General features: G+C 37.8%; 1 protein-coding gene across 4 annotated transcripts in view; it reads right to left on the reverse strand.

Annotated features, from left to right (window-relative positions):
• corn (microtubule-binding protein cornetto) overlaps nt 1–12502 on the reverse strand; it is a 100255-nt gene that overhangs the window by 20322 nt on the left and 67431 nt on the right. For all 4 annotated transcript variants that reach the window (XM_073981329.1, XM_073981330.1, XM_073981328.1 and 1 more), the window contains exon 3: nt 4–2298. In XM_073981329.1, the coding sequence (XP_073837430.1) occupies nt 4–2177 (2174 nt within the window). In that variant the 5' untranslated portion in view covers nt 2178–2298. The remainder of the gene's footprint in view (nt 1–3; nt 2299–12502) is intronic.

Below are 12502 nucleotides of genomic sequence, written 5' to 3' on the forward strand. Positions count from 1 at the left end.
CACCTTCTTTGTTCATTAAGTCTCACCAAATGACGACATTCATCTCGCAGTACTTTAATTTCTTCATCTTTACTGGCCATCTGTTGTTTGCATTGTTGATATTCATTTTCCAAGTCTTTGAGGGCATCACACATGGCCGCCTTTTCATGTTGTAGGAAATCTTGCAATTCATTCGATTCCTGTTCCAGGGCGGTTTTCTCTTGAAGCAAAAATTCTTGTTGCATTATGGAACGTTCCATTTCGGCCTGCAGAGATCGGCATAACTTGCGCAATTGACCAACTTCCTGCTGTCGTTCGAGCAGTTCATGACCGCTCAACTGAATTTGGGATTCCAACATAAGTAAACTGTCTTGATTGTTTTCCCCTTCATCTGAGGTGGGAGTACTGACATCCAAAATTTTACCATTACCCGCTACACGGGCCAAATTTAACAGACCCATCACCCGTTCGGTGTTAAGATGTAATTCTCTTTGCATGGCAAGCTTTTCATCACGTTCCCGTTTGAGTTTTGAACTCAACTCCTGTTCACGTTGGGCCAAATGACGTACCTCATCCCTCAAACGTTCCAGTTCTTGATCTCTAATATCGACTTGACTTTCTTGATCTTTTTGTTCAACACTTTCGACAGGACGTGCCGTGGAAGCCACACCAGCAAAAGCCTTTTCTAAATCGGCGCTAGTCAAAGCGGTTTGAGATGCTATTTCATGATAAATTCTAGTTTTGGATACTGGCTGTTGAAGTTTCTTGGCATTCGAGGCAGTCTGTTTGGCCAATGTAAGGGAAGCTGCCATGGATTTGTTTTGTGTTGGAGTACTGCTGTTCGAATAAGCCGTTGTTGATAGACTCTTTCGTGAGGTCATTATTACCGAAGATGTCATGCGGGATTCACGGGTAATGGAGCTGCTTCTGGAATTACGTCCAGTCAAATCTTCCACTGACTTTTGTTTGCGTCTTCTGGGCATGGTACTGTAGGGACTGGAGGCACTCGATTTTATTTCCATACTGGCCATCATGCTGGAGCGCATTTTGAGGGAACCTAAATCTGGTGTTACGGACAAACCTCTTCTACTTTGGTTGGCACGAGTTGAACCCACGCCGGGCCAACGTCCATCGTCGGGAGTACATGGTGTACGAGCTCTACTCAAAGACGGAGTACGTTGGATCAGTCGTTGCATGCTCATCGAGGTAGTACGACTTAACTGGCTGGGTAAGGTATCAGGTTTTTGAGGCTTTGAAGCTGGAGTAGGAGTGCGAGACTGGCCATTGCTGCTGTTACCGGTTTGACGGTAGGGAGTCAAACAACTGGAATTTGTTGTCTTTGAATTGTTGTGGACCTTGTCATTTAAACGATCTCTCATTTGTTGGCTGGTTCCATGGCTGGGGCGTGGCAAGGATACGGCTCTTTTCAAACCACTTGAACGTGGCTTCGATGGAGTCGACGAGGCATTGGCACTGGGTGAATTTACTGCCCCGTCCTTCGCTGCAGCAGATTTAGCCGAACTTTTCATTGACAGACTTTCGTGCATTGATGGCTCAAACATGGCCACTTTCTTCTTAACGTTGTTGTGATTAGGCACACGGCGCACTGCCATACTGGTGGGACCAGCCACCGAACTACTCTCACTGCCATTCTCACTGCAACACTCGTAGCTATTCAACGAGGAACGGCCATTTATATTTGTCATTGTAGTCGTCGTCGTTGACGCCACCATGACACCGTGGCCCTGTTTCATATCGTAAACATCGGAACTACAACTGATCATACTCGAGTTGCAAGACAAATTAACACCGACCGGTTCATCTAGGCCACCCTGGCTGCTGGCATAGCCACCACTTTGGCTACTCAAAGCCCTCTGTAGAGTGACATTAACATTGCTGGCAATTTCAACGCCACTGTCACTTCCATCGCAATAATTATGGTGTGGATTGTTGTGATTATTCAGCAGCGAAACGGCATCGGCGTCCTCATTGTCAACATCTAGGCTATGCAGTTGCAGGCCATTCATTTTGTTGCCCAATATGTCCTCATAAATGGCCGCACAGGAATTGTCCAATTTTAGACTTTCATGACCGTAGTGATTTAAATCTGTTGCTGTGGTGCTGGTATCGGCGAGAAGAAGTTTTGAGTCCAGACTGTGACAATCACGTTCGTCTTGTGTGAAAAGTATGGCAGACATTTTGCGACACTCGGTTATTGTTGCTGGGTGTTGAATGTGAATTGTCTTGAAAATAGTTTAAGGATGGGTGATATTCGGTCAATTCATAGACATTGTTTTGGTGATTTTGGAAATGTTTGATCTGAAACGAAAATTAAAATCAAGAAATTAGATAAAACAATAGATAAGAATTTGAAAATACATATACAATACAATTACAGCAAAAATATTTGGAGTTATGATTTCACTACATCTTTCGAGGCACTCCGCATGGAGTTATGAAATATGCACTCCGTTTCGTTCCATTTTATAAGCACAAGCTTAAAATCCATACAAGCAAGCCAGTTTGTTGGTCCCTACATTATTTTCCTAGGATAAAAAAGAGTGTACACATTTCTAAGAAGTTGTTATAAAATAAAAAATACAAACGTAAGTTGCGAACCTTTTTGCGTTAATTCAAAATGTGGAAATTATTTTTGTGGTGCAGTTGGAGTCCATGTCGAAATCTGAACTGATAATGGGAAGGCAATATCACAAAAAACTTTTGGATAATGAAGCAAGATCAGCGGCGCTTGTAGAAAATGGAGAGCGGAGGAAAAAAACTCAAGTGAGTTTGAATTTAATGAAAACCTTTTATAATTAGTGTTTACATAATAAAGTTCTTAATATTCTTGTTTAACACAAATAAAAAATGAATTTTATTTATTCTGGGATATTTTGCAATGGCTTGCATTTTTATATCATCTTTGGACTGATTAAAACACAATCCGAAGAAATGCCTATAAATTCAGTCCAAAGCACTGCATCAAGAGCCGTGATTTGGATCGAAAATGGAGTGCATACTAGCTGTGTGCTGTGGAAGCAAAATGGAGTGCATCCTACCTGCGCGCTCTCTTGTACAATTAATAAGTGAATTCATAGTAAAAGATGTACTCCAATGGCACTTTGATAAAACTGCATCAGTCGATGCAAACTTTTTGCTGGGTATGATTGATTGGAACCATTTAGTTGTTCTATGGGAGCCTGAGTCCATATTGAGCCTTAATTTCCGTCTATATCACGAGTTTTACGTCATGTAGCACTACATGTTTCTCCCTGTGTACCACAAACTTTTTGTGTAAAACATTGCTCATCAAACGCATTTTGCGGATGCATTTGTTCCCCATAGCAATAAAAACAAGCAAATGTAGGAAACAGGCAGGCTGGCAGCAGGCAGGTCGGTAATTTCTATAAAAGCAAAAACCTATAACACAAATACATGATCTGTTTTTGTTATTATTTGAGGCAACCACGCACTTTTATGCAACAACAAGAAATGCAATAGCTGGGGTGTTAGGAGCAGCGGATTACGAAGCATATGTTTTATTCATAGAAAAATCGTTTTCTTTTTCTGTGCAAAATTGTTTTTAGAGTCATCATCAGCCGCAGTGCGACCACCACTATCACCACATGTTGGCAGGAAAATGCCAGAAACACGACTCCTCTAATTCTGCAAATAGAATTTATAATTTTCGCCAAAATGTTTTCAGAAGTAAAAGGAGAGAAGGGAAAAGGCAGACTAGGAAGAAAAACATTTCAAAATTGCAAAAGATTGCGCATTAAAAATTCTTGGCCTCCCGTCCGGACCGACAACCTGGGTGAATGTTGTTTAGATTTTACGGTCAAGTTGGGGAGTTGTGCCGAGTTGATGCATGTTTACGCAATTATGTTGTTGCTTTCTTCATACCACATGCAGAAAAATATGATAAATTTAAAAAAAAAAACTTAACGAAAAAAAAGTGAACAACAACAATAATAATCTATCACATTTACAACAAAATGTGGGGTACAAACAATGACCGCAAAATGTAGGGCCTAAAGTTAAATAAATAATAAAAAATGACAAACATAAACAGAACCCAAACGAAGAACACAGATGCTGTGCTGAAAACAAAAATCAGAGACAAATGATTGTTTTGGTTTCTTTATGTCATCGGTGTTACCTGCTTGTCGGCATTTTGTGTCGTGTTCACTTTATTTCAAATTTAGAAACAGATTTGCATTCTTTCGCAATTTTGTGGTTTAGTTTCGTTATTATTTTGAATAACCACATTAGGATGTTACTCTGAGCAAAAAAAAAAAAATAATAATAATATGTTACAGAACTTATGATATAAAATTCTGTATTTAGTTCCTGGCCACTTAACTGAATATGGGATTCCAACATAACTAAACTGTTGTTTTCAACTTCATCTGAGGTGAGTGTACTGATCAGGATAGCACTGGAAAGGAACACTGAATCGAGGTCGACCAATAAACACCTGGCGACGAACACAAGATCTAAAACAACCTAAGCTTACAGGGGTATATGCAAAAACTCCAATTTGTTTTGTGGAACTCCATTGCTAACATATCTCTCATAAGCAAATGTGGAGTTCCAAAATTTAAAGAGGAAAAGCAGCTATAAGAATAGTTCAACAAATAAAAGCAGGGCTCTGTGGTTCCGATGTAGCAAACAGGTAACAAAAATTTAAACTTTCATATGCTCCTTGATATTTTGATAGACATGGCCTTGGTCCCAATTTACATTAGGCGAGTTTACTTGCGGCAAGTCCCAGTTTGTACAAGAGACACGTAAGGGGAATGGAAATGGAAAAAAAATTGCTCGTACCGGCAATTCTCGGGCAATCAATTTTATATTTTTCGTATTTGACATTATTTTCATTGTTTTGAAAACAAAACTTGTCGGAACAGAATTGCCTTTTATAAACGCAAGAGACAAGTTAAAAAAGGAACGAGAAAAATTGCCGCAAGTAAACTCGCCTAACGTAAATTGGGACTTAGAAACCTCTACTCTTTTTCCTTTAGACTGTAGGCAAATAAGGGTGTACACTAGGGCGACCAAAAACAAAAATTTTGCAATATATAAAATTTTATGGCGATCAGTTAACGTTAACCCGTGCCAATCTAGCGATCTTTGTTTTTATACCCTCAGCATTTATGCTAACGAGGGTATATACACTTTCATACGGGCAAATGTGTTTTAGACCCCAAGTATGTTTGGACGAAATGTGTTTCAGACAATTTGGAATCGATTGAGCAATGTCCGTCCGTCTGTCTGTCTGTCTGGCTGGAGCGCACGATAACTCTCGAACGGATGAACCGATTGGCTTTCGTAATATTTTGCCCAAACTTAGTTTAAGTTCGAAGATGAGCTATATCGGTCCACTCCTTCCGGTACCTCCCCCACAAAAGTTCGAAAATGTTCGGAAAATTTGTGCGCACGATAACTCTTGAAGGGAGTAACCGATTTGGTCCATACTTTGCCCATCGTGGAGCGTGTACCTGACTTAGATCAGGTTTTAATATGGACTCAATCGATCCACTCCGTCGGGTACCTCCCACACAAAAAGTTGGAAAAGTTCAGTTTAGGAACATCTCTCGAATCGCTTTGATTTTTGCTTTAGCAACTTGTATTCACTGCCCTCCATACGACGGTATAAGTTTCATCAGGGGCAAGTCCATACTTCCTGAGAAAATAGCCTGAAAGTTGCAAAAAACCCCTATGACACCGTGTGAGGAGGTTGGAGGGCAAAATAACTCTCGAACAGGTCTGCAGATTCGGTCCAAAGTTTGGCCTTAGTAATATTTTGTCCAAACATAGTTTAAGTTTGAAGATAAGCCATATCGGTCCACTCCTTCAGGTGCCTCCCCCACAATAGTTCAAAAATGTTCGGAAAAATTGTGCGTACGATACTCTTCAAGAATATGACCATACTTTACACATCCTAATATATCTACCAGATATAGATCAGGTTCAAATATGGACTATATTTGTCCACTCCATCCGGTACCTCCCACACAAAATTTCGGATACATGTTCACTTTAAGACCTGCTTTCGAATCACTTTGATTTTTGTTGAAGCAACTTGCATTGCTGCCTCAATTGCGATGGTAAAAGTTGTTTCAGGGGCAAGTCCATACTTCTTGAGCAAACATCCCTGAAGTTGTAAAAAACCCCTATGGTACCGTATGTAGTGGCTGGAGATCCATTCTTTTTAGTATCTCCTCCGCAAAACTTTTGATCTTTAATCCTAATCAACATTCTTGTCAGTTCAAATGCCCAAAATTTTTAAAACTCCCTAAATACATGCATTTTTTTATGAAAAAATTGTTTCAATATACACAGGCTGAGGGTATATCTCTGTCGGCAAAGCCGACTGATACTTTTTTACTTGTTTTATAGACATTTATATGGAGTCAAGGGTGCATTTTCACGAAAATTCTCTAAAGGCCGCAATTATTGGGCCGCCCTAGTTTACACGCTTTGTTACGATCAAATTTGTGCCTCATCAGTGGCTTACCCCAAGCACGTTCGAATGAAACCCGATTGGAATCGATAAAGCCTTATCCGCGTGTATGTAAGTATTGCTGGAAGTTGTGCACTATAACTCCCGCACGGATCTACCGAATTGGTCCAAACTTTGCACCTCGTAATAATATGTAAAAACTTCGGTCAAGTTCGGTCCACTCCTCCCTCACAAAAGTCTCCGCTGAAATGCTACGCAAGATAACTCTCGAATGAATTAACCTGTTTGGTCCATACTTTGTACATCGTCATATTTCTTTGAGACATAGATCAGGTCCTAATCAATTTGAAAAATGTTCGCAGTAGTGCAGTTTTGGGCCAATTATCCGATAGGTGTATGCAAAAACAACTACTGTATGGAGTATACTGCAATCATGAAATTATTGCTTAGTCTTGATTTACACTGTTTACTTAGCCATTGTTTTTGTTGGTGCACTATTTGTCTACTCAGTTATGCTTCTGTTTACACTCACCGGACTGCATGCGGTTAGCATTTCGCACGAACATTGGAAAACCTCCTAGATTAAGAAGGCTAGAACAGTCTATGTATCAGCGGGCGTGTATAAATACGGGAAAGGAGCGGCTGGGCGAGTGATTTGTAATTTGGACCGCGACTTAAAACCGTCAGTATAATCTAAAGAGTAACCTGTATAGTCTAAAGCTGTGTGCTTACTAGAGGTAGCTGTGTGCTAGTAGAGAAATAAAGATTTGCGTGAATAAGTGAATAACGTAAATAAAACATTGTACAGTCGTTACCTAAAACGAACCCTCGTTCTGACCAGGGTTTCGGAGTCGAGGTATTTTTGGCTCGACTCCAGACGAGTTTTTTTTCACGACTCCGACTCCGGGTCGACTCCGAGAGTTAATTCCTATACCACTAAAACTGAATAAAATGTGCACACATTTTTTACTTTTTCCTATATTTTGGCCTATATAGGCTAATGTGTTAGTTTTTCCTTACATATTCATTAGAAAGGGCATTCGTTCGAATACATTCGAACATATCAATATTGTTTCTGCCGAATCTTACATTGAAAATAGCAAATTTTTTGAAAATTTTGACTTTTTATGCGAAGATCATTTTTAGAATTAATTTTTAATTAATTTCTCGTTGGAAATCGAGCTTAATGATCAATAATGCATCTGAAAAAGGAAAGCCGACGACTCGGAAGTATATTCTGTATATTCTGGACGGAATTCTTGCGTGAGAAAATCTTTAAGCTTTCAAAATATGTGAAAATGAAGGGGCAATACAAATCATAAGGACTACATGCAATAAAAATTATAAGCAATTCAAACTGGATGTAACCCAACATTTTAGATTGCTTAGCTTTAAAAGGAGACCCCCAGTTGTAAAGCTCAATAAAAGTCATTTTTCATATTTTTTCCGAGAAAACTACGTAACTTTTTGCGTGATTTTTTTCTTCATCTGAAAGCGGAAAATATTACGAAGTTTTGAGACCGTCTACAAAACCTTGTTTTTATTAAAGCATTTTGCGGTGCCAACCAAACCTACCTCGAAAACGGATAAGCCAATTGTCATATATTTTGGTGGCCGATTTCGAGAAAAACACAGTTTATTTGCTGCATACAAAATAAAATAAATTGTTTCCATCCAACGCTTATACGACGGTAATTTTGTTCCGATCGACTTAAAAATTTGATCACATATTCTATGCTATGCTATTTATACTAAAATTCACCGCTCACATTTTGAACTTTGGTGTGGAGTGGATAATTTTATTGAAATATTTGAGATATATTGTGTAACCAACCCATCACGTAGGCAGACAGATGTTTGCTGGAACTGAAAAATTAGCACACGAAAAAATTAACATGAAAAATTCTACAAAAATTTAGCTAGGAAAATTTTATGTAGGGTCGGTCCACTAAGACAAGAATTCGATATTGTCATCTTTCCATTGTACTTTATCACTTTTCCCCGACCCTTTCTCATGAAAACTCTATGGCTATGTATTTCATTGAATTTCGTATATGCTATTGATTGTGTAGAAAACTCGGATACACATGAACTATGTCTGTTCCTGGCGGACAGATCCGGTTATTTGAATGTCTACATCTAATGCCCTCATTGAGTACATAAAGAATCCTAGAAGAAAGACTCGCCGTTTGTCAGACTTCTGAGTTATGGCGGGATGAATCTGTCGTTGACAAAGATTATGCGAAATTTACCGAAATACATAGAGACCACAATGTCTTTAATAGAGGACAAGGATGATTTATCATAAAAAACAGGATGAGAATACCAATAGACCTTTGTGAGAAGACCAGTAAGACTTCTGACGAAAGAGGTTAAAGGTCCAATCTTAATTTTATTGTCATAGAACTTTACTTTTGTTTGCAAAAATGTAAAGAATCTTTTGGATCAACAAAATAGGGATGAATAGACTACACTTCAGAGGATAGTAAATATCCTGTGAATTGTCCTTTAAATTAGTATAAAATACCGTTTGCATATATGTTTTCTTATAATTTTCTTTTAAAATAAATAATGATATAAAAAAATTTTCTTGTTCCAAATTTAATCTTATGTTTCTATAACGTGGAAAAAATTTTGCCCGGAGTCGGAGTCGAGTTATTTTTTCCGACTCAGACTCCGACTCCAGCAAAATTGCTCGACTCCGACTCGTAGACTCCGACTCCGAAACCCTGGTTCTGACATCGTACCGGGAATAAAACAACGTCTACACTGTATTAAATTAAACTCTAATTCAGTGCTATGGCATAAATGAGTGCAGTCCGATTAATATTTGCTCAATGATATGGGACACCACCTGTAGGGAAATTTAACATGGCTGAAATACTCAGGAAATGTCGCCATCATTATGCTGAGGGGTATTTTCGCAACCGTTGAATATGTGATGTTGTCTGGCCCAGGGAAGCGAAACTTGATATTCAGCGTACAAGGTGATTGTGCATACCATAGCACCATAGTGGCGCCCAACCACCATTAAATTTTACCTTTTCATTTCACGTATTTTGATGGTTTTATTAAGAGTTATCTATGAGCCTGAAATTTCATCTCTAAATATTGTTGTTATTGGCCCATGGTAGAACAATAAAAGGTAACAGCAATACCCAGCTGACTGAACTGGGTTGTAATGTTAGTGTCAATTTCCATACGACATTTATATATTTATTTCTATGTTCGATGTATATTAGGGATATATGTACATATATTTTTTGAGGACCAAATTTATTCATCAGAAAAAAACTATTTCCCATAAAGACTTCTTCATATCATTGACATGTAACCTCCGGCGGCACGCCGGCACACTAAAACACCGCTTATAGAGGCGGTAAAATATTTGTTAATATATGTGGTATTTTGTTAAACTTGAAAAGAATAAAGCCCTAATAAACGTGTGCTATTTTGATTTCAAAAACAAAAGATTGTAGCAGCTTCTCCTTTTTCGATGAATTACCAGGGACCTCAACCGTTTTTGCAAGAATTTTACTTTCTGCGAGAAATTATGCATTTATTGGAATGATATGGAAATATTCAAATTGAAAATCTAACGAGTTTTCATTCATGTTTTACAAAATATTCAATCAAGTGTGAAAAATATTTGTTTTTTAAATTCCAATAATTTATAGACATTTCGTTGTTTTGTTTACATGTAACGGTGACACTAACATTACAAACAAAATTTCTATGTGGTTGTTGTTGAGTTGTTGTTGAGTTGTATTTTAAATTACTTTAAAACCGGATATCAGCAATTTTGGTTGCAGAAAACCAGAAAATCGGGTCGTATCGTTCTATGATGGCTATATCAAAAAGTAGACCAGTAATGACAAATTTCTGTAGGTGGGATAATGAGGCTAATATCTTCAAAATACCGTATAGATATGGACCGATATATAGCCCATTTTCAATTCCAATCATCTTGGAGTAATAGAAACTTCTGCACCAAACTATAAAGCTCTACCTTAAACATCTCGAACTGTATCAAGATTTCAACAGACAAACGGACATCGTTATATCGACTAAGAATTTTATACTCATCAATAAAAGAAAATTTCGATGTCTTACAAATGAAATGAAACAGGTAAAAAAAGTATCAGTCGGCTTTGCTGACAGAGATGTACCCTCAGCTTATGTAAATTGAAACATTCATCTATGGACAGATCTAATGTATTTAGGATCTTTTCAGACTTTTGTGGACTATTTTGGACATTTGAACTTGCCGACAAAAATGTGGATTAGGATTTAAGTTCACATGTGTTGCGGACGAGGCCCATTGTGGAAGTGGATATTATTTTGAGACTCAAATCTTTTCGATTGATATCGGTCACACTAGTCATTTCAGGGGGTCATCGTATAATTTTTGGAACAGTATGCCAGGAAGCATGGACTTGTCCATGGAAAACATAATACACCTGTCGGGCTGTTTTCTCATGAAGTATGGACTTGCCCCTGAAAAAAAATTTTACCGTCGTAATTGAGCCAGCGAATGGAAGTTGCTTCAACAAAAATCAAAGTGATTCAAGAGCAGGACTTAAAGTGAACTTATCTGAAATTGTGTGGGGTGTATCCGAAGGAGTGGACAAATATGGTCCTGCTCTATATCTGGTAGATATATTGGGATGTGTAAAGTATGTACCAAATCGGTCACTCCCTTCAAGAGTTATCGTGCGCACAATTTTTTCGAACATGTACCTGAAGGAGTGGACCGATATAGCTCATTTTCGAACTTAAACTTAGTTTGGACAAAATATTACGAAGGCCAAATTTTGCAGCGAATAGGCAGATCGGGAAGTATGCCCCTGACTAAACAAAAATCAAAGCGATTCGAGAGCAGTTTCTAAACTGAACTCTTTCGAAATTTTGTGTGGGAGGTATCCGAAGGAGTTGAGCGATTGAGTCCATATTAGAACCTCATCTAAGTCTGATAGAAATTTCACGATGTGCAAAGTATAGACCAAATCGGTTGAGCCCTTCAAAAGTTATCGTGCGCACAAATTTTCCGAACATTTTCGAACTTTTGTGGGGGAGGTACCGGGAGGGGTGGACCGATATAACCTATCTTCGAACTTAAACTAAGTTTGGGCAAAATATTACGGAAACCAAATTTTGGACCGAATCGGTTGATCCTTTCAAGAGTTATCGTGCTCACCAGCCAGTCAGACAGACGGACATGGCTAAATCAACTCATACTTGGGGTCTAAAACCATTATTTCGATGAGGCACATTTTGCCCGTATGAAAGTGTATATAGCCTCGTTAGCATAAATGCTGAGGGTATAAAAATTAATACACCCACCAGCTTATGGTGGAGGGAGGGTATAAAAACTGGAGAATTGCACTACGAAGACATAAGTAGAATCTCCACGAAAATCAACTAAATGAGGTAAGAAACTATTGTAATGTCATCAAAAATTATATGGTTACACATCTCGCTTTAGAATAGTTGTATTATATTGCAAAACAACATGGTAATTATTTAAAATAGTTATTATTCGTTTGATTGTCCTTTTCAAATTCCCATGAAAAATGTAGATTCAATTATTAGATAAATTTACATACATTGTTTATTACTGGGTAAGTCCTAAAGTCGATCAACATTTTTAAACACACTAAAATATGTTTATACTTGTGTATATTATGTACATATGTATGTATGTACATATGTACGTGTATGCGGCAAACTATTGCATTCAATTTTGTTAATATGACAGATGTTGTTTTGTGGTAAATTACCAAAAGCTGCTAAAATACCAAATACTAAAATAAACTACATACATAATTGAATGCAGATATATAAACAAATATATGTACGAGCATATACAAATTTATTATGTTCATATGCTTCATCAGCATTGCCACGATGCCATGATTATTCATGTAAAGTACTAAAATACAATTAACTTAAATTCGAATAGATTTTTATGTTTAGAAAAAAACTACAACAACAAATCAAGGTATACAAAGGCATAAAACCGAAAAAACGGAATCAGGTTGTTTAATGAATTGAGTT

Source organism: Musca autumnalis, unplaced genomic scaffold (genome assembly GCF_047663935.1).
Source record: "Musca autumnalis isolate F117 unplaced genomic scaffold, ASM4766393v1 scaffold_4, whole genome shotgun sequence".
Classification (NCBI taxonomy): domain Eukaryota; kingdom Metazoa; phylum Arthropoda; class Insecta; order Diptera; family Muscidae; genus Musca; species Musca autumnalis.